At 38.3% G+C, this 22,463-nt stretch overlaps 1 protein-coding gene across 1 annotated transcript; it reads left to right on the top strand.

The window, feature by feature from the left end:
* The first annotated feature begins 441 nt into the window (after window positions 1–441).
* On the top strand, window positions 442–18,093 carry LOC108049500 (protein vestigial). The gene is made up of 8 exons (XM_017130701.2): window positions 442–572; window positions 1,661–2,468; window positions 8,686–9,163; window positions 10,277–10,678; window positions 16,268–16,359; window positions 16,536–16,735; window positions 16,793–16,854; window positions 17,479–18,093. Exons 2-8 carry the CDS (start codon window positions 2,373–2,375, stop codon window positions 17,535–17,537), a joined length of 1,389 nt encoding a protein of 462 aa, XP_016986190.1. The 5' UTR covers window positions 442–572; window positions 1,661–2,372; the 3' UTR covers window positions 17,538–18,093.
* The last annotated feature ends 4,370 nt before the right edge of the window (window positions 18,094–22,463 follow it).

A 22,463-nucleotide genomic window follows, 5' to 3' on the forward strand; every position in this document is an offset into this window, starting at 1 on the left:
GCTCTTCGTGTTTCTCCCTCTCCGCCGCGCGCGATTTTCTCGTTTCAAAACGAGAATCGCTGAAATTAAAACGAAATAAAATTCGAATATCCCAGTGAGCGATCGCGGCAAGTGCAGTTCATTTGTTTTCCAAGTGCCACATCGCAGAAGATAGAGATTTCCGCGGATGCTGCCATCGCAAAACTAGTGCCGTTCTCTTTCCGCTCCTAATCCCTCCCGCTATCCCTATCTCTTTCGCGCACTGCCAAGAATTTATGGAATTTGGCATTTTGTGGATTTAGCGAAAATATTTTCATTGAGTGCGCCGGGCAAATGTTTGCTGCTCGTTTTCGGTTAAAAATATTCGCACAAAAAGCTGCGCCAAAATCTCAAGTATTCACGTGCAAATTCCCCAGCGCGTATCGTTTTAATTACTATTCAAATTAACGACAACAACAAAACGATACAAGAAAAAAAAAGTCAAGATATGTTGTGAAATTGTTGAATGTTATCCAAAAAGTGAACGAATATTCTGTTAATATACGCAAAGGAAAACTGCTAATCTAGTTGGATTATACAAACACTTCTAAGTGGTAAGTTCTCATTCATGATACCAGGGTCAAATTAGATGTAAGCACTTTTCCAATTGGAATATATTCCGCTTAAGAAAGATCAAGAGTTTTGAGAGACATTTCGATCTATGCGCTAACGTGAAAACAATATATCAAAAATTAATTACTATTAAAAAGGCTAGCTTTAAATTGGGATAGGCAAAAGGTTGTCATATTCATATATATTATAAACTAATTTTGATTTAAAATAAATCGAATACTTTTTAATTTCTGGCCAAACTTTATTCGTTTTACCATTTTCCATTTACTATTTTTCTGCGCATAAAAACCATTGAACTTGTTGCTTTTGATGATGGAATAGTAAAAGGATTAAAAACTTTAAAAAATGAAGATTTATTACAATATTTATGTCACCCCTTAAATTTAAATGATGTAAGACGTACAAATTACACTTTGTAAGGCTGAATTATAAAGTTAGCGTTCAAAAGATTCTTATTTTTTATTCCCGACGGTCCTTTAATTAAGAGCTATTAATTTTCGCCGTCGGAATACGTGTGTATTTTTTTTTTAAATTCGGACCAATTTAAGTTCAGTAAGTTTTGTATTTGTAACCAGTTTCAATTCATAATTTTAATTACATTTGGCCCCTGTCAGTTTGACAAATCTAAATTTTTCGCATATTTGGTTTAACGGGTGCTTTTATTTCCAACAGAATATAAAAAAATGTGTAACTTTTCTTGTTCTTTTAATTTTATTGTTTTTTTTTATGTACCGACGGAGTATTTTAGCATATTTATTATAAACTCGTTCTACAAAACCTTTTACATAGTTTTCTATGCATTTCAAGCAAAACATTTTGATACCTTACATTGTTGGACTTATATTTTCGTAATTAATTTTAATGTGAGTTTTAATGGCCATATTTAATCCTTGTTCATTGTTTGTTTACATGCAATTACTTTGCAACACACTTTATGGTTCGAATAATCCCATCATTAAAGTCGGTTTTTACATAAATGCCAGAAATTGGCTCTTCAGCTTTGAATTTCTTTCCACAATTAGCAAATTGTTAATGCCTTCTCTTGCACTTTTCTCCATTTTCATTGCAGTTGGCAATTCTTCGGCGGAAACGCGGATGAGAAACGAAATTGACGTTCCAACGCCAAAGGGAATGGCCGCATAAAATAGAAAAAAAAATAGAAAACAACGACTAACAGCAATCAACAATGTGGAAATGATAATTGCAATTGCCTGCACAAGCAAACAAAGAAGAAAGAAACAAGTGAAGAAAGTTGAAGAGCGACGAGGGGAAGAAACGAAAACAAAAAGAAAAAGAAAATACCCACGAACGGGAATGGCGAATGAATAGAAAGAAGTTTGCGAAAAGAGAAAAAAAGAAAAAATTAAAAGAAACATAAACAAAAAAGACGAAAAGCAATTATAGCTCTTGATACAAACGCGATGGTGTTTTACAATATGTAAATATAATTAGCCGAGCGGAGTTTTCATTCCAGGAATTTCGCCAGCCAACAAAAGAAATAAATACTACGACTGCAACAAAAAACAAAACGCGCCTTGAGTTTAGAGCCGGTTTTATAATTACTCCAAGTTTTCAGCCTCTCTCTCTCTCTCTGTCTCCGTGTATCTCTTCCAATTCCGATTCGAACTACGGGTATTGGTATCACAATTCCCCGCTCAAGTGACAATACCAATTTAACTACCATTCATCGCAAAAACCGCAAAAACAGTGATTACTCTCCGGTCGCGAGTGAGTGTGAGTGAGTGCGAGTTGCAGTTGCAAGTGCGATTGCAACTGCGACAATGGCAGTGTCCTGCCCCGAAGTTATGTACGGTGCCTACTATCCATATCTGTACGGGCGCGCTGGACCAAGTCGATCGTTCTACCAGTATGAGAGGGTGAGTAGGTCTAACCGATTAAAAGCAATTAATCCCAGGCCATTGCATTGGTAGAGTTTCAGGCGAAAAAAACTTTCATAAAATCGTGTTGGTTCATACACAAAACGAGAAACACATCTAAACGTAGGGTTCTGCATGCTTTAAGGTACAAAAGAAAATGGAGTAAAAAAGTAAAAACCACCAAAAAAAGGTCTTTACAGTTCTAAGGGCGATTCAAATTTGTATTCAAATTTTAAGGTCCTTCTCTCACCCGCTAATATTATCCGCATTAAAAGCATACCATAAGGAACTTTTTGAAAAACATTGGATTTCAAGTTTATCACTCATACGCACCATTGGCTTTAAATGACATTTAATGTCGTATGAGCAATTTTAATAGAAACTTAAATCCATTTTTTTGGTTTTACTTCAAAACCTACATACTTGAAAACCTTCCATATTAAACGGTGAGAGTATGTTTTTTAATCACCCTAGTGGGCATATTAGTTTGCTATTGTTTCAAAAAAACAAATAATAGTTAACTGCTTCAACCTCTAAAGTTGCTTACATTTATATTATTACCCAAACTTTTAATTTAAAATGCATCCGATTTTTTTTTATCAAAAGAATGCAACGCTTTTTTACTTCTGAGTGTATACTTAATTCAATAGGTTAGCATTTATTGGAGCGATGTCATTTTATAAAAACTTATTGGCACAAAAAAAATGTTCGCGAAAACTCTCTGTGCAATCGTTTTTTTCACATTATAGTACAAGTAAATTTAATGAACAAAGACTGTTTTAAAAATACCATGAAGAAATGTAATGTCAAAATATAAAAAAATAATAATCATCACGAATGTTTTAATTAAATGCCATGTTTTATTTATAAAACATGGTAAGCTCAACATTAGAGGTAGGAGAACACACACAGTGTTAAATAAAAACAAGAAAGGAAAGCTAACTTCGGGCGGAGCCGAAGTTGATATACCCTTGCAGAATACTCTGTAAATTATATTCTCCAAAATTATTCATATGATGCATTCTTAATACTCATAAAAAATCCCAACTTCCTAACTTTAAAAACACCAAAGTTATGGCATTTCCAATCGTTCAGTTATATGGCAGCTATAGGATATAGTCGGCCGATCCTTATGAAATTTGGTATGTCGGATTGATTGGCCAAATATAAAACCCATAGAAAATCCCAACTTCCTAACTTGACAAACACCAAAGTTATGGCATTTCCGATCAATCAGTTATATGGCAGCTATAGGATATAGTCGGCCGATCCTTATGAAATTTGGTATGTCGGATTGATTGGCCAAATATAAAACCCATAGAAAATCCCAACTTCCTAACTTGACAAACACCAAAGTTATGGCATTTCCGATCAATCAGTTATATGGCAGCTATAGGATATAGTCGGCCGATCCTTATGAAATTTGGTAGGTCGGATTGGCTGGCCAAATATAACACCCATAGAAAATCCCAACTTCCTAACTTTACAAACACCAAAGTTATGGCATTTCCGATCAATCAGTTATATGGCAGCTATAGGATATAGTCGGCCGATCCTTATGAAATTTGGTATGTCGGATTGATTGGCCAAATATAAAACCCATAGAAAATCCCAACTTCCTAACTTGACAAACAATAAAGTTATGGCATTTCCGATCAATCAGTTATATGGCAGCTATAGGATATAGCCGGCCGATCCCGGCCGTTCCGACTTATATACTGCGTGCAAAGGAAAGAAGGGTGTGTGCAAAGTTTGAATTCGATATCTTTAAAACTGAGAGACTAGTTCGCGTAGAAACAGACAGACGGACAGACAGACGGACAGACAGACGGACAGACGGACAGACGGACAGACGGACATGGCTATATCAACTCAGGAGGTGATCCTGATCAAGAATATATATACTTTATAGGGTCGGAGATGTCTCCTTCACTGCGTTGCACACTTTTGACCAAAATTATAATACCCTCTGCAAGGGTATAACAATGATTTCACAGTTTTTTTTTCTTTTAAACGTTAAGAATTTATTATTTATATAAAAACTATCACATTAAAAACTTCAGGTGACAACCGACTAATAAAAGTTTTGGTGTCAAAACTTGTTTTTTGGACATTTTAGGCGAGCTGATTTTCTAGCTTTAGGCAAAGCGGTTTTAGTGTTTAATGCACGTAAAAAAGGTGTCAACAATTTCCAAACTTTTAATTCTCTATCCTAAATTTAATTTTATATCGAATGTGTAAGCTCGCGACATAAGTTATGAGATAATAAATGGTTATGCCTAATAATTAAAAATTTAAAAAATTAGTTATTAGTTTGTAGAAATATAAAAATGCTTCAATATAAACCATAACCAATTAGGAGGTCCTCAAGAGTATACTATTAAAAGGCTCTTCGACAATGGTTTTACTTAATTCGATGTTGAAATGTGTTACAATTTTAAGCTTGACTTTCAAGCTAAACGTCTGGTAGGTTTACATGAAATGAGACCGTTTTGCATAAACACAGAATGGCCTTAAAGGAAAACCACAAAACGTTTTGTAAAGATTCCTGTTGATTTGTTTGCACTTAACCAAAAAAGCGAACTGCTTCCAAACAAGTTTGAGGACAACTTTAAAAAGGGAAAGCACCGATGATGAGTCACGCTGGCTTTTTTGCTAGGACCCACATCCCTCGCTGATTGATGGCTCTCTTCACTTCTTGCCAAGGCCAAAAGCTACTGCCACTGTTACTGCCACTGCGCCGTCGCCTCCATCAATTTGTTTCGACCCGGTCCCGACTGAATAATTAGACGCTTCTAACAAATCATAAGAATTCACGCAGAACGCAAATCGATTTGGGAAACCCGAAACAATAAAGAAACAAGCGGGTGAAAAAAAAAAAGTTGGCAAAATAAAGGGAAACATTTCAAGGAATTCCGCGAGTCAATGTTGGCTTTGTTTCGTCTCTCCCGTTTTTGCTAACATTGATTTCGAAGATTTCGCTGTGATTTCTGTGACAAGTACAGAAAAGTTCTCACGATCGCAAGGGCTATTGGACCAGTGTCCAGGCCCGAAACTCTGACCGTCGACTGGCCATGGCCAAAAGGCGACGACTGAGGCTGAATCTGTGGCTAAGAACCCGAGGCAGTTGCCGTTGTCGCTGGGGCACAAAGAAATTCTTGTGTCGCAAGTTCCAATTATACAAGGCCGCGGCACCAAATCGAAATTGGCCTTTTATGTAAGTAACCGATACGACACGATTCTGATTCTATGCTTTTGCATGCCCATAAAGAGGGACCGCGATAAACCCTCCTGTATTGGGTTTCGGCTGCTCCTCCGCAAAGCCAATCGCAGATTGAGTCAGCAGCTTTAGCCTCAGCTGGATGACCGGTTTATTTCGGCCCCAAAAACGCACAATTTTCGTCCGCCCTTTCAACACTTTAGCCAAACAAAAAAAAAAAAACAACAAAATAAAAAATAAACAAACAAACAAAAACCTTGGACCGTTCGGTTAATTTATTGTGTGTATCGCCATTAGTTCTTGCCGATCTCGCTCTCCTCACATCCAACGCCCATAACATAACCATACCGATCGGATTCTTGGGGCCTTTTGTCAACCGATCGCAGATAAACCAGGGAGCTGGTAAAAAAAAGAACGCTGGGGCCTCCGAAATTTTGTCGCTGGTTCGTCTGCCGATCCCGGTGATTTATGCCGTGTGATCGGCGGTCTGACTGCTCGGCATAACCGACATATCGCCTGCAGCTAATAACACTGCAGCAGATACGGATACAAATACACGGAGAAAATTACGCCAAGCGAAGGTTGATCTGATTTCATTTGGTTACACATTGGGTTTCTATGGGTTTGGAAATTGGTATAGCTAAATATTTTATTCGACGTTCGATCTAGTGCCCTTCTGTAAGAAACTGTAGTATTTTTATGACGTGTTAGAAACATTATTATATCCTCCTTGCTCAGGATCAGTTCAAAAGAACTTTATGTCAAATAACCCATAAGTTCAAGAAGTTCAAACTAGTATTCTATTCCATGTTTAATCCTCTGCTTTTTGTTTAATCTAGTTAACAAATTGTAATTTTTGAGTTGAAATTGATATTTAATAAAGATCTAAATAGTCGTCACACAGTATAGCTTCCTTAGTTACAACTTCTATAACTCAATGTTACCTTCAATGGAAATATAATAGTCGTTTTGGCAATAGGAAGTATAAGTTAGGGTAACATCAATTTCTAAACTTAAAGTTCCAAGAGTGCAAAGAAATTATTTTAGGTGTCAGATGGTGGTTTGATATCTGAAATTTTGACTGAATATATGATATCTGTTTTTTCGGTGTACCGATACAATGCGGTTGCGACTGTGCATTTTGTATCTGTATCTGCGCATTGTTTCTCCTACGCTACTGCACTTGGCCACGATCCGCCATCCGCCATCCGCGATTTGGGATCCGCGGCTTGGGATCGGCCGAACGACCATACCGCCTCCAATTTGGGCTGTCGCCGCTGATAGTGTTGGCCGATAAGGCGGAACGTATTGATTATGTGGTTAAGCCAGGTGACAGATGCAGATACATGATCTGCCACATATTTGCGGCAAGTGCCTGTGATGCTGCACCTTTCGCCGCAGCTGTATCTCAATCAATTTGTATCTGTATCTATTAGCAAGTCGCTTTCTGCTGACTCAGCGCTTTCATCTAATTAAGTGGCCTGCTAAACGGGCAGCTGTTGTATCTGCGAGATACTCAATGAACGTCGTAAATCAGGGCCGCTGTCAATGCCCAAGATGCACTCTTTCAAATGGTTCGTGCCCGGTTAACCCATTATTAACCCTTAGACACGATCATAATTGGCATGCGCCTACGAAATGGAGGAAGCATCGGTTCGCCTCGCTTGGCTGGAAGTTAATACTTAAATTTAGAAAGATTTTCGGGGCCAAATGTGGCGTGGCGGGCTGGGCAGCGATTTTCATGGGGTTATCTATCGGGTAGGGAGCCACTAATGGGCTCATTAGGAGGGGAAGTCAGGAAAGGGGGGCGGTCGAAGGTGTTGCTCGTAAATCGTTGCCAGCGCCGCATTATGTTTGACACTCCGCAAAGCAGGAGATTGCGGCGTGATTATCGCCTTCTGGCCGCTCTCCTATTTCAGCTCACCTCCTCCCACTGCCAACGCCCCCTTTCCCATCTCCCATTATGCCCCATTTGGAGCGGTGCAACCTTGGCCCGAGTCCGTGATAATATGCGCCAAACGCTCGTAAATTTAATGGCCTCACTCGCGTTTTCCATCAACATAAATTTTCTTATTGTGTCATTTTCAATTTGCTGCAACGCGTCTCATAACTCATTACTTGCCACTCGCCGACCTTTTGAGAATCTGCCAGGGAGATCCACTTTTAAATCCAGAAAAATAGTTTAAGGGAGGGTGGTCAGAAATACGTCCTAAGCTAAGAAATCTTTTCATAATGTCAAAGTATGAAGCTAAGTTTTAATTGTAATGGGATTTACTAAGCGTTTTAATTTTAATAATATCTACTTCGATAATTTAGATAATCAAAACTTTGCTTACTGAAATGTTAAATATAATGACACATTTTATCCAGCTTTGCATATTGAGTAATTTTTGAAAACCTTTAGTTCTTCGTACAATAAAATATAATAAATACATTTAACAAAAAAGATTACAATTGCAAATTATATGTTTAATAAAACAAAAGAAAATCCCCTATTAAATACTAATCATATTACTTCTATTAAGCTAAAATTAAACCATCTTTTTCTTCGCTAATGTCGCGAACTTAAAAAATCACTCTTTGATAACGAATTGCAGATATCAAGTAAACTTGCAAGAATAATTTAGAGTCAACTTTTCAAATTACAATAAATATTTATACTCACTCAGCGAAATCTGGTTAGTCCATATTTTATGATTAGCTAACTTGAAATCTTTAAACGTTTTATTAAACGAATAATGTAACTTTTTACATATTCTATTATTCATGTTTTCATAAAAAACTTAAGCTACAAGGAATTTACTTGTATTTTATAAAACATTTTATTGTGAGTGATGGCAATCTTTCTGTAAATGACTGATTTTAAACGCTTATCAAATGACGAATATTTTACTAGTAAATAAAAAATGAAGACTTTAAAGTTGTGAATGTCTTTAATACAAGAATGGAATATATTATTGAATATAAAAATAAACCGATGTTTTTGGATATTTGCAGTTCAACCAGGATTTATACTCGTCCTCGGGCGTCAACTTGGCCGCCTCGTCGAGCGCCTCCGGCAGCTCCCACTCGCCCTGCAGCCCGATCCTACCGCCGTCGGTGAGCGCTAATGCCGCTGCGGCGGCGGTGGCGGCAGCGGCCCACAACAGTGCGGCGAACCAGGCCAGCTCCTCCGGACTCCAGCTGGTCAGCGGGGCAGGGATCGGGGGCAGCGGACTGCTCGGCAGCAATGTGGTGCCCGGCAGCAGTAGTGTGGGCAGCGTCGGCCTGGGCATGAGTCCGGTGCTGAGCGGCGCTGCTGGACACTCGCTGCACAGTACGCACAGGACGCACGCCCACGGCCACGCCCACTCCCATGCCCACTCCCTCGCCCACGCACACACGCACCCGCATTCGCAGACACAGACACACACGCACCCGCATACGCACCAAACCAAAGAAGAGGATCTCATCGTGCCGCGCAGCGAAGCTGAAGGTGAGTCGCATGGATCACAAAGGATCGATATCACAAAATAGTGTGGAAACTTCAATGTTCATACAACTCTATCCCAAATCTTAAAAAGTAGCATTTAACTAATTAGAATAATGGTCAACATTGTGTTTCATGTGCGTGTTTCCTAAAATCCTTCTGGAGAATCGAATCACAGAATAGAGTAACTTATTCAAAATATCAAGCAATTCAATCTCATATTTTAAAACTAGCCTTTATTTTATTAGAGGAAACATAGTGATATAGTTTCCTAAAATACTTCCAGAGAATTGGTTCTTGAATTTGATCTTTACATTTAGCACACCAAGTGCACTTTCAAAGGTTACATATTTTGTAAAAGTATATTTAAAAGAAATCTTGTCAACAGCTTTCAAAAAGTAATTTTAAGACTAAATTAATCTTTAGCGTTATCATTCTTAAGTAATGTAATATTTCCATGTTATTATATCAAAAGAAATCTAAAGATTCTTAAGTAAAAGTATATGTAATCACCATGATCAAATGGTTTTTCTGGCATAATTATTAAAAAGAGAAAATCCAAGGCATTTCGAGTTAATTGAAATTAAATTGATGTAATGATTCATTTAAGTTCGGGGTCATAAGGTCTATTTTATAAATTATTGTATTTAACAAGTTAGTAACTTAATTAGTACTTAAAAAAATGTCAGCTCCAAAGGTCACGTTAAAAATTTAAGAGGAATTTCTAAATTGAAAGTAAAAACTCTTTGGAAATAATTAATAATTCATTAACAGAGCGCTTCGTTGGCATGTGATTAGTTTAATGCTTCTTTACTTTGGATTTTATTGCTTTTCATGTGCGTGTTCATTGATATTGGCAATGTCAATGTTTGCATAACATTTGTTTTTTGGCAACACAATGAAATTCATCCGAGTGAAAGAGCCAAAGTGAGGGAGAGCCAGATAGCCATCGCACATTCGTAGCTAATTAATTTGAAAATTCTTGAAATTGCTGACGAAGCACTCGCATTCCAAACCAGTTAGCATTCAATAAATTATATCATATTTTCCCCCGTTGGATTCTCGCTATTATTTTGCGATTATTTAATAGTTTTTCCTCCACTCTCTTTGATTTTCCAGCGCGACTGGTGGGCTCCCAACAGCATCAGCATCATAATGAATCATCCTGCTCCTCCGGTCCGGATTCCCCCCGCCACGCCCACTCGCACAGTCATCCGCTGAATGTGGGCGGTGGAGCGACCGGCGGTTCATCATCAGCAGGCGGAACGGGTTCGGGGGGCGGCGATGGAGGCGGAACCGGGGCAATACCCAAGAATCTTCCCACCCTGGAGGCGCCGATGGGCAGTGGAGGTGGAGGAGGCGGCGGAGGAGGAGGCGGAGGGCTGGGCAGCAGTGGCCAGGGGCAAGCTCAGTATCTATCGGCCTCCTGCGTTGTGTTCACCAACTATTCGGGCGACACGGCCAGCCAGGTGGACGAACACTTCTCCCGCGCCCTCAACTATAACAATAAGGATGCGAAAGGTAAGTGCATTAAACCAAAAAAATATTAGAACTACAGCTGAAAGATGGAAATAGAGAATAATGATTTCCACCTAAAAGTGTCCTGGTTAATCAAGTGAAAACAAGTGATAAATCAGAAAATTAGAATTGGTTATCGATTATTTCGATAGGCAAAAAACCACAAATATCTTCAGTCCCTGCTTGGGTGCCCATCGGAAATTGATATACTAATCTGTCTTACTAAGTGTGTGAGGTTTAAATTTATTTATTTTATTATCTGTTAATATTGTTTTAACTACCACAAACCAATGGCATTTCGCTCACAACATACAAAAATCCAATAATCCATCTTAAATGGGTTTCGAACTTTTCTTTGTGTTTAATGGGATTCAGAATTCTGCTGGATTTAAAGCATTTGTTTCTCCTCGTGTATAAACTTGTAAACATTTATCCCAAATTTGTGTTTGTGTCAGTGTAGAAGGATAATCAGCTTGTTTTCCCGGCTCCCCGCCCTCTTTTCGACTCATTTGTGGCTCCGGCGAGTTGTGATCAAAGAACCGCTCGTGTCATGTAGTTGTCCCGGCTGTCAGTTTGCGTGTTTGCCTCGATTTGCGGCGCTGCCTCACTTGTCCCCCAAATGGGGGCATAATTAGGTGAAAAATACGCCAGCAGTTCCAGCAAAGTTATTAAAATGTTCTCGGGAAATTTACAACAGGCAAATTATGCCTTTCGGAATGTGTGAGTGTGTGGGAAAGAATGAGATGGCCGGATAGAATGGAGAAAATTCAGAATTTTCAGTGTGTCAAGTGGCTTGATGTCTAAACCACTTTTTGTTCTGCTCAATACTTGATTGATGACCTTGTATTGATAGAGAGTATGTCGGTTAATGTGTGAAAACTTTGAGAGTGCAAAAATTATGGTTAAGAAAATATGCAGCTTACCCTCCAAGATGGAAAAGTTTTTAGAAGTAATCGATACACAAATGTATGTATGTACTCTTGATTAAATTAAAGTTACCCGAAAATGAAAGCTTTTTCTTTCGAGATTTATGTTTGTTTCTAATTTGTTCTGGTTTTTTTTATATCAAAATTGATTTTATAGAATAAATGTCACTTCAATAAACTGCAATATATGTATATAACTAATTTCATAATATAAATAAAGTGTTTACCATTTAAAGTGATACCATTTAAATATTTTGAAATTTAAAATCCTATAAAAATGTGCTGTAAATTATATTTCTCATAAAAATGAAAGCTTTTAATCCATCTTTTCTATTGAAAACTATTCGAAATATTTAAATTTTCGTTCTGCTTATTGTCAGCCGTTCGGTAAAAGCATAGAATCACTTTAAGATGCCACTTTATCCCCTTCCCAAGTTTGTGAAATGTCTGTGAATGCGAAAACTCACAAGCACACACCAAAAACGGGCGCACAATAAAACAAATAAATCAAGTTGCCACTTGCCACTCGCTTGTTCTTTCGATTTCAAAATTAATTACCTCCTTTAATGAAGATAAACGTTTCGTTTGTTCATGCCTGTCTGTTTTGCCTGTCCGTCTATCTGCTGCATACAATATATACTCGAACATACTCGTATGTATATAAAGATACACCAACATGTGTATAATTTTTGCGCTTCACTTGATTTTTGTTTTTATTTTTAATTGCCTTGATGCAATTCTGTTCAAGCAGAACGAATTTACCCTTGTCAAGAGAAGTTTTTCATTATGATCATCTTTTCTCGTTTGTTAATTTGCGACCATTGCTCAATCAATCAATTATCCTCGCATTTGAATGCTGAGCAGGTGCCCCGTAATGCTAATGTTCCGTACGTGTCCCGCCCACCAGATTATTTTCCATTTCCCGCCCCATAGACTGGAGCACTTTGTGGTGTATTCCTTTGCCACACCGCCAATTGCAGTTAAACCTGGGATTTTATTGAGTTTCTGTGGCTGCCATTTCCTCGATTTTCCCCCAATTGCCCCGTTTTACCGTATGCTTTGAGGAAATGCCACCACTTTGATTGTGCGAAAATTCAGTTTCCATTCAATTCCCCATTCGTTATGCGATAATTGGAAATTTTCCGCAGGCTGCTTAACTACGAATTTACGGTGATTGGCTTTCCGAAATTTAAATCAAAATCAGTTTCCTGGCGAGCAATTAATAGACCGACAAACAACCGAAAATCCACTTGAATCAAAAAGAATTTTGACTCAAATGTTAGCTTAATTTTTGTCATTTTAGTTACATACTTAATGTACTTATTGAAGACTTTATTTTCATATTAAATTAATTTAAACAATTACATATAAATAGGCTTTAAAACATTTATTTTTTAAGATTCTGTTTTTAATCTATTTCTGTGAATTTGGAATTAAAAATAGGAAACACAAAAGTTAATTAATAAATAGCTTTTACTGTTACCTAATTAAATTCAACTATTTATTTTAACTTTTGGAATTTAAGATATGGTTGTCTATTCACAACTAAAAAATGGACATTCCAATTAGTTATCAATTTAATAGTTGATTCTCAAATGACAATCTAAATATTTTCGCTGTCACCAAATACAGTAGGGTGGCTCAGTTTTGCAAATTCCCATCTCAGTAGGTTGCTCTTAACATTTTGCTGCTGCATAGTGGCACACATTGCCGATTATAGAACTGTCCCTTTAAATACAATTTTACCAAAAAGTAAACAACGAAATGAATTTTGTTTAAATTTGTTTACTTTTACGCCTCTTGTTTTTCCCCCTTTTCGATGTCTGCTTAATGGTATTTAAAGTTCATTTTGGTCATTTGTCTATTTGAGAGCAGCCGCACACAGTTAAACATTTACATTTGTGCGCTTAAAACTATTCAGTATTTATATAGATTTTTTTCGTAATGCAATGTGCGGTGTCTATATATGCTATATGTACAGATGTATATATATCGCTGGTTGGAATGTGCTATGAAATGTCGCCGGAATGCGATGCGGTCGATGCTGATGTTGTTGTTTTTGGGTAGCCAGTTGTAGTTTTTGTTGTTGTTGTTGTTATTGCTGTTGTCGGACGGTGGCAATGCCGAATGCCGCATAGATTCCTCATTACGATTTTAAAATGCATTTCAATTAACTGCTCCGCACAGAAAACAAAACGAACCGAAAGAGGGCATCGCAGAAGATGATGAGATAGCAACGGCACGCTTGCACTTTTCTCTGTTTTTCCCCGATCCGTTTTCGTTACGTTTCTCGATCAAAAAATACCCGATTCATCAGGCAGCCTTTCCGTTCCGAGGAGCATTTAATTAGATGCCCAAAGAATTCGATTTAAAATTCCTTGGCACCCGCTGCAGGCAGGAGAAACCGAAAAACAAACCGAAACTGAAACCGAAACAGATAGAGATACAGATACATTTAAAGATGCGTTTGAAGATACGAGCACAAGTGCAGGGACACACAGGAAAATACTACCTGTCACTAAAATGCCAATAATAATTTAATGTAATATTAGGTTTCGTAAAACAAACATGTATATAGTTAGAATGTTTAAAAATATAAGCCCACAAATAGTAAGCAAAACATTCAATATGTCTATGTGTCTATTGGTATTGATATATCCATATTTTAAGCTATTTATTTATATTTCCGCTGGGCTTTATATACATACAATCAAAAAAACTTTTACCTAAGTTTTTTATTCAACTAATTAAATGGTATTATTATGATTGCCTTTTGCTTTATATGTTTTTTATAAACAATATTCATGTATAATATACGATTTATTTTTTATTTCCTGGAGTGATTTTCCTCTTTAATATTTTTACTGCAACTAAGAATGTTCAACTAGAACTATGGCCTTTTTTTCTGTGTAGTACTCTATGTGTCAACGTTGGCGATCGAACCTTATCGAGTCATAAATCGCCACGCTCTCTTCATTAGGCCAAAAGGTGAAAGGTGAGACAGGTACTGCGGCTTTCGCTTTTGAAGCCCCTGTTTGAAAGTGAAATGCTAACCGAAGGAGCTGCGGAGTAAATATCTTTGGCAGTCTGCTTGTTTGCACATTAATGGGAATTCCACGGCCTCAGCTGAGCGAGTGAGTGAATGGCAATGGGATGATGACGACTTCTGGCCGGGACGAAAAAAGGCACGCGGCATGGCATCCAGTATCCAGTATCCAGTATATTCGGTATCCCAGCCGCATCATCATCATCATCAGAATGCATGGCACACTCGCCAACGTGCCGGCCAAAGTTGTCGAATCGCGACGGCAGCCAAGCACAAACATTACACATACCCACAAGCACATCCACATCCATATCCACATCCACATCCAATGGCACATCCACTGGCACATCCTCCAGCATCATTCTCATCCTCAAACTCCTCCAGTTGTTGTATATTTTTCCCTCGAATCGAGTTTGGAATGTTGTCAACGCAAATGCAAGCCTATGCAAGTTTTTGGTATCTCCTGCCGCTCAATTGCAGTTGCTATTTTTGGGCCCCCGGTCTCCTGAGGGAGCTCCATTACACATAATGGAGATGTCTTGCCGCTGTTTGCTCCTTCCGCTGGTTGGCGGCGTCGCGCGATTTCATAAACGCGTAGATTTACAACCATTTAATACAAGTGATGATCCTGAACAACAGCGCGACAACGAGCACGAACGACAACCGAAAACATTCCGCTCAGTTATTTGCAACAGGCCATGGCGCCGCCACCGAGGCGGAGATGGAGATTCACACTGAGACCGCGACTGGAACTCCGAGGAGAGTCCCTAACCAATCCAGAATCCGAATCCGAGCCCCACAATCCCCCCAAGACTCGCACGCCGGTTTGCCAGTTAATCATTGCCGCAAGTGAATGGAAATTGCCCCTAGAGGCAAAAGCATAACACCTCCTTCAGGCGATCGCTTCTTGAGAATATTTTTTTATTGGGGACACTCGTGAATTTTCAGTATTAAATACCTACCCATTAACTACTTCACTTAATCAAAAGTCTATGATATAGTTTCTTTCGTTATTCCTTGTAACTCACCAAAAATCTTTCTCTATTATATTTGATTAATATATTATATATATTATTATATTATTGATTATATTTTCTTACTAGATTGCATTTTCAAGTTTCAAAGTACAAAAGCTAAAAATTCTTATTAAAACCTTCACTTATTTCCTTTAAAATGTATTTGAGATATTATTTGGTTTTAATACGCTTTTTATATACGTTTGAAATTAAAATTTCTTTCTTAAATGTGTCAGTAAGACAAATAATTTGTAAATATTTTGTGTTCTATTTAATAAACAATTAAACCAAGAACTTATTTAAGAAACATACCTTAAATTATTTATGAAACCAAAACTGCACTCTTTTTAATCCTATGATACTTACTTGGATCCTATTGGTAAAATAGTAAAGAGTTACTTAACTATGGTTTTATATCTTTTTGCGGCTTAAAAAATGGTTAGCGAAAGAAAATATTTACAATAAAAATGTCTGAATACCCCACCTTAATCCCACTCTATTGCCTCGGTACATTTAGCACGATTAAACAATAATTCGTGCACCATTATCATTTTGTGTATACATATGTTATGCCTGAAACGATTTCCCCATTTTGTGCTTGCAGAGAGCAGCAGCCCGATGTCGAATCGCAATTTCCCACCGTCGTTCTGGAACAGCAATTACGTGCACCCCATACCCGCGCCCACACACCACCAGGTGAGCATAGTCCAATAACCAATAACAATGCCAGTGGCTAAAAGCAAGAAGCCAGAAGCCAAAAGCCGATTACCGGCAATACGTGAGGCAATTACGAGTTGAAGAAGCCACCGATCCTGCTGCTCCATTCCCCCAGTGGTAAATAAGTTGTAATCCGATCGGATATCTATCTGCAGGTTAGCGACTTGTATGGCACAGCGACGGACACCGGCTACGCCACCGATCCGTGGGTGCCACATGCGGCAGCGGCTCACTATGGTTCCTATGCCCACGCAGCGCATGCGCACGCCGCCCACGCCCACGCCTACCACCACAACATGGCCCAGTACGGCAGTCTGCTGAGGCTGCCCCAGCAGTACGCCAGCCACGGATCCAGGTGAGTCACCCGTCGAACCACTCCACAAACTGGGTCCTGACCCAAAGTGTCTTACAGGCTGCACCACGACCAGCAGACGGCCCACGCCCTGGAGTACTCCAGCTATCCCACAATGGCAGGTGAGTCAATCCGCAGGATTAGATTTACATAGGAGCTCTAAATAAATGACTTTAGATAAGTTCTACTATTGGTAGTACAATTTGGTAGTTTTATTTTATTAGGAAGGTCGGTTTTCCATATTGTTTCGAAAATTATGCATACTAGTATATTCCGTACTTTTATTTAATCATGGAGAATATTAGTTTCAGTTGTATTAAATAGTAAAGTTCTTAACTTGATATTATCAAAAAGGTTTCCAAGTGAACATATATATTCGGAACTTTTATCAACATACAAAGAATTAACTTGATGTAAGACTTATTTGTGGGATTTTAATTATTTAGAGAAGTATATTTTAATATTTTAAAGTGATACAAAAGTAGTTAGCTATCCAGCTTTTCTTGTTATGACCTCAAAGCAAATGTTTGAATTTAAATAAAATACCTTATCCACTAAAATAACTTTTATTTCAAAAAGATTTTAGTTCATAACGACATAACGACCATGACAATTAATTTTTCAAAGTGAAATAGTAATCGAATTGGCTTACTTTTTAACATTTTAGAGTGAAGTTTCAAGTTTAATAAAACCGAAATATTATATAACCATTAGTTTTCTAAAATATTCTATTACTTCTCTTTCAGGACTGGAAGCGCAAGTGGCGCAAGTTCAGGAATCGTCGAAGGATCTTTACTGGTTCTAAGCATCATTGGGCGATGGATGGCCAAAAAGAACCTTCAGCAAATGTATAAACTCTGCCTGGGATGATGTTAGAAATCGTTTCTCTCGGCAGCCTCGTATACACAGCTCGACTTTCGGTCGGGCTTTTTGAAACCGCTTCTTAAGCAAAACTGCAGTCTGTGTTTCTGTGTGAGCAAAACAATAACAAACGCAAAGGATTTTGAAATTTAATTTAATTTTACAATAATGTTTAACGTTTAAATATAATTCATAAGCTTAAAACACCTTGTAAACAAAAAAATTATCGCGCATTCGAGACCATTTTTTTCAGCGTAATTTGATTTTGTAAGTTTAGCATCCCATATCAGCAATTTAGACACATACAATAATGAATATATACACTATATATATAAATATACACATACAAATATATTGGTATTCGTAATCAGCGTTGGTAACGTTTAATAATCGACATTTCTTGTATAGTTAACGCAAACTTTGACATACACTTAAAGCAAACAACAAAGTTAGAATTTATTTTGTTTAAACTTCAATTTTTGCAAATTTCAACAAACTAGGATAACGAAAATCAAATTGAAAAAAAAGCAAAGCAGAAAATCCAACAAAAAAAGATAAATAAAATAAAAGAAAAACAATTTGAATACAATCAACAAAACGTGTGTGTATTTCTACGGTTTAAAGTGGGGAGATAAAGGTAAGAAGCGAGTATCTACATGAGTTAAAATAAGTTTTTAATTAGTTTTCATATTCCCTCTGCTAATGATTTCATTCCGATTAACCCCAGAGACACAGATAAGAGGCCAAATTTCATAATCGTCGACTTTGAATGCTTTCCACGCCATTTAGCCAGGCGCCTTATTAATCTCGGGCTATTTATCATCCCGAAAAGAAGGCAAACCGACCCAAACCGACCCGAATCAAAACAAAAACGAAACGAAACGAAATCCCCGAAGGAATCTTGCATAATTAATGAAAACACAAATCTCAGATAGTAGCCAAGTGGTGGCACAAGTCATAAATAAGACGCCAAGCTCCTGTGACTTCTCCGATTGGAACTGCAGTCGTGACTGTGACTGGAAACGGTGACTGCTACCCCTTCACTCCACTTTTTTTTAACCGGATGGACGGGATTGGGGGTATTCTTTGTGCTCTTTTTGCACTATTATACAATGAAAGTAGGAAGAGTGGGGAGCACATATTATTGACTTTCAATGACTTAACGCACAGTTGGCCAACGCACCTCACCTTCACTCGGCGGACCATGAACAGTTGGTCCAAAACCGATCCTGCTCATGAATTAAAGAAATAAAACAAACGCGCGACATGCTCCCGCTCCATATTCTTTTTTTTTCGTATTTTTTTTTCTGTACCCCCGGTGTACGCAACAAATTTATTACTGATCGATGGAAGCACTAACGTGGTGGTTCGAGCTCAGGAGCCGGTTGTGGGTCCATTATTTTAGCATAAGAATTCCATAATTCCCCGGAAGAGTAGGAGGGCGGGGCGGGGGGGCGTACCTTTCCACAAGGTGTTCAACAATTCGCCAAATGCGTTTTGCTCTGGGTTTATCGCTTTTTAATAACTTCCCTCCGCGACTCATTCAATTCACCTTTTTTGTTGGCCCTCTTTTTTTGTTCTGGACATTGTTTCTGCTGCTGCTGCTGTTGTCACTCAAGTTTCGCAATCGGGACAGATGGTTCCGTTTTTGGCGGCTCTACTTCCTTCCTTCCTTCTTTTCTTAACTTTCCACTTCGAGCGGTAGCATTTGTTGTTGTTTGTGGCAGCATTGTGTGTTAATGAGTTCAGCTTGGCGGTGCATGATCTGATGGATAAGTTGCACTGGATAGTCGTATATCTAGTGGATTGCAAATAGAAAAGGGTTTACCTGAAACCTTAAATTGCACCCCGGAGTATATATAAAAATGAAGCGTAATTGTAGTGAACTTGTAGACTTAGTTTAGAGCATAAATAAAATAGTATATTCTACCAGATATCAAACGCATTATTTTCTTTCAATTTTGATTATGAGATCTATCAAGGTACTTAAGACACTGACATTAAGACCTACTTTTTATTTTCCTGAATTTTCATAAACTCTCTTTTTATTAGTTTGATTATACCCGTTACTCGTAGAGTAAAAGGGTATATTATATTCGTGCAAAAGTATGTAACAGCTAGAAGGAAGCGTTTCCGACCCTATAAAGTATATATATTCTTGATCAGGATCACTAGCCGAGTCGATCTAGCCATGTCCGTCTGTCCGTCTGTCTGTCTGTCTGTCTGTCTGTCCGTATGAACGCTGAGATCTCGGAAACTATAAAAGCTAGAAGATTGGAATTTTGGGCGTGGTGCCACGCCCCCTTTAACGCCCACAATCGCTTATATACGATTTTAAAAATTTAAATATTTCGGAAAAGTAAAAATGCAGTTTTATTGTGTTTATCAATACCTATCGAAATGTATCCCTTTACCTGAGTAACGGGTATCTGATAGTCGGGGCACCCGACTATAGCGTTCTCTCTTGTTTTTATTTAGTTTAACTTCAAGTCAAATTGGAAACTCTGTTGTCTTACGAAACATATTCGAAACCCATTTTAAGTGCTTTCTGCTTAGAACGAATAAAACCAAATTGAATTTCTAAGATACCATGTAGTTTACGATAATTATTAGGAGAAGTGGATAAGCCCCATTTTACTTGATAGAAATTCAATCAAAATTCCTGACAATACGATTTAAGAGAACTGCTCCATTTAGACAGCTCCGACATATCTCTTCATTCTGACTTCAACAGTTGCATCTCTAGCAAACAAATATCCCAATTTCCCCATAGGTTATTGGACCAAGTGTCAACAAGAAATTAATTTTACCCCAGATAAACAAGAATCGGAGGCCAACAAATTTTCCAAATTGGTATTCGGTTAAATTATGTTAACAAAAGGCGCGGAACCAAAGTTGGATAATAAATAAGATGGGAAAACAATAATAAAAGAGCGGCCACAGGGGCGAAGTGTGGCACGTGGATATTTTAGGAGGCCCAGTTGCAACCGATAGGGGAACTTTGACTTGACTCGGCGACACTTTATGGCCAGCGAATGTGCGTGACTGGCCGCAAAATATAAATAAATATATTTTCCCAGCGTCTTTGGGGAGAAGATATCTGCCACCTCCGCTGGAGAATGGATGGTTGAGTGGATGGATGGATGGATGGAAGAGCCTTTACGTCACGTACGGCGGCATACTGAGTGCAGCTCGTAAATTTGATCAAACCGTATTGGCTGCTAATTGCCGCTTGGAGTGGGGACTAAAAGAAAACAAGAGATAAGAAGGTAAAGAAATTATATTGAATATGGTTTTCAAAAATTACTTCTTTGTTACAAGCTACGATTACCATTGGAAGTTAGAGTTTGCTTTTAGTAATGGAGAAAGAGATATCTGAAGGGGAAGCGCAAATAATTAGTTCGATTTCAAGTTTAACACAATTGTGCCTTAGAATCTTTTTATTAAATTTAAACTAAACGTCACGTTTGGCTTCTATGTTTTGCTTACATTTATATTGGATTTCTAGTTTATGTCGCACTTAAGTTTATCAATGAACAAATGAAACCTAATAAATTATCAATTACTTAACCATTTGAAATACGACATAACTTCCAAAAGATTATCTAATGTTATATTACTTGTTTGTTTCGGGATTTCAAAGGTTATTGCGTATTAGATCTAATAACTATTAAATTCGCTCAACCTCTAAGATGGATTTAATTATCTTACTATAGTACAATATCAAAATATAATAATTTTGACTCTAAAGATCTTTAAAACGGTAATATTACATTATCTGAACAGATTTCAATGGTTATACAATATGGGGGTTACAAACAATTTATTTAGCTTTACCTATATGATGAAAATAATTATTTTGCTGGAATACATTCACAAAATCGAATGATACCGATGCTGTGCAGATATTGGTTGGCTGGCATCAGAGCAGAAATCAATTTTTATAATTAACGTGGAATCAACACATTTCGAGCACATGTTGTGTCCGCTTTCGGGTAAGTCCAATGCTCCCCACATGCGGCGCTGATTACGGGGCTCGAAACCCGGCATGGGCATCGAAATCTGAATCGGAGTCGGAATCGGCATCCTCCGCCTGAAAACCGGGGCTACTGTTCAATGTGATGCGATGCGATTGTGGCTCCATGTGGCTCCGGCGATTGCGCAGACAATCAGCGGCGTTAAAAAATCCATACATCATTTTCCTGCCCGCAATCCGGGTTCCTCGATTCCCCCTGATCCCGTTCCCCGATTCCCCGGTTTTGGGTTCATTTCGGGCTGCCTGCGGTTGCATGTGCATCTGGTTGGTTTCCTTTCCATTTGACTGGCTGGTAGGTTGGTCCGGTCATGTCAGTTTGTGTGGCGTTTATTCTGTGATTTATTTGTCTGTGCCCGGCCACGTCATCTGCCTGTGAGTCCTGCGTCCCGAGAGTTACCCAAAAGTCCCGACAAGGTGACATTTCCTGTGTATCGGAGACAAAGACAGCGCCCAATGCTCCATTGATATTCTAATTAATGTGTGTAAAATATCTTGTTGCTCCCCCCCCCCAAACGGCTTCCTTTCTGAGGTATTTTCTAATTTACACGTTTAAGAAAACAGAAGAAAATTATGAAACAACATTTTGCATACAAACGAAATGCTTCAAAGGGAATCGTTGGGAATTTCAAGTGATACCCCAGCTCCCGACTGCCTGAAGCGGTTCTACCTTGGCAAACTTTTGAAATTCAGACCGCGTTAAAATACTTTTCCTCCGTTTACCGACCGTTTTTCCTTACCCCTCCCCCTTCCCTTTTTGTCCTTTTCAATTTAGTCTCAGCTCCAAGGACCTCAAAACAAAGCTGTTTGTGTGTGTTGAAGTGAATTTTCCAGAGC

The sequence above is a fragment of the Drosophila rhopaloa genome, unplaced genomic scaffold, assembly GCF_018152115.1.
Source record: "Drosophila rhopaloa isolate 14029-0021.01 unplaced genomic scaffold, ASM1815211v1 contig_115, whole genome shotgun sequence".
Taxonomy (NCBI): Eukaryota; Metazoa; Arthropoda; class Insecta; order Diptera; family Drosophilidae; genus Drosophila; species Drosophila rhopaloa.

Coding starts and splice junctions, on each gene's coding strand:
- LOC108049500 (XM_017130701.2), top strand. CDS start 2,373: ATGGCAGTGTCCTGCCCCGAAGTTATGTACGGTGCCTACTATCCATAT. Junction 16,736..16,792: donor TACGCCAGCCACGGATCCAG/GTGAGTCACCCG, acceptor AGTGTCTTACAG/GCTGCACCACGACCAGCAGA. Junction 16,855..17,478: donor CAGCTATCCCACAATGGCAG/GTGAGTCAATCC, acceptor CTTCTCTTTCAG/GACTGGAAGCGCAAGTGGCG.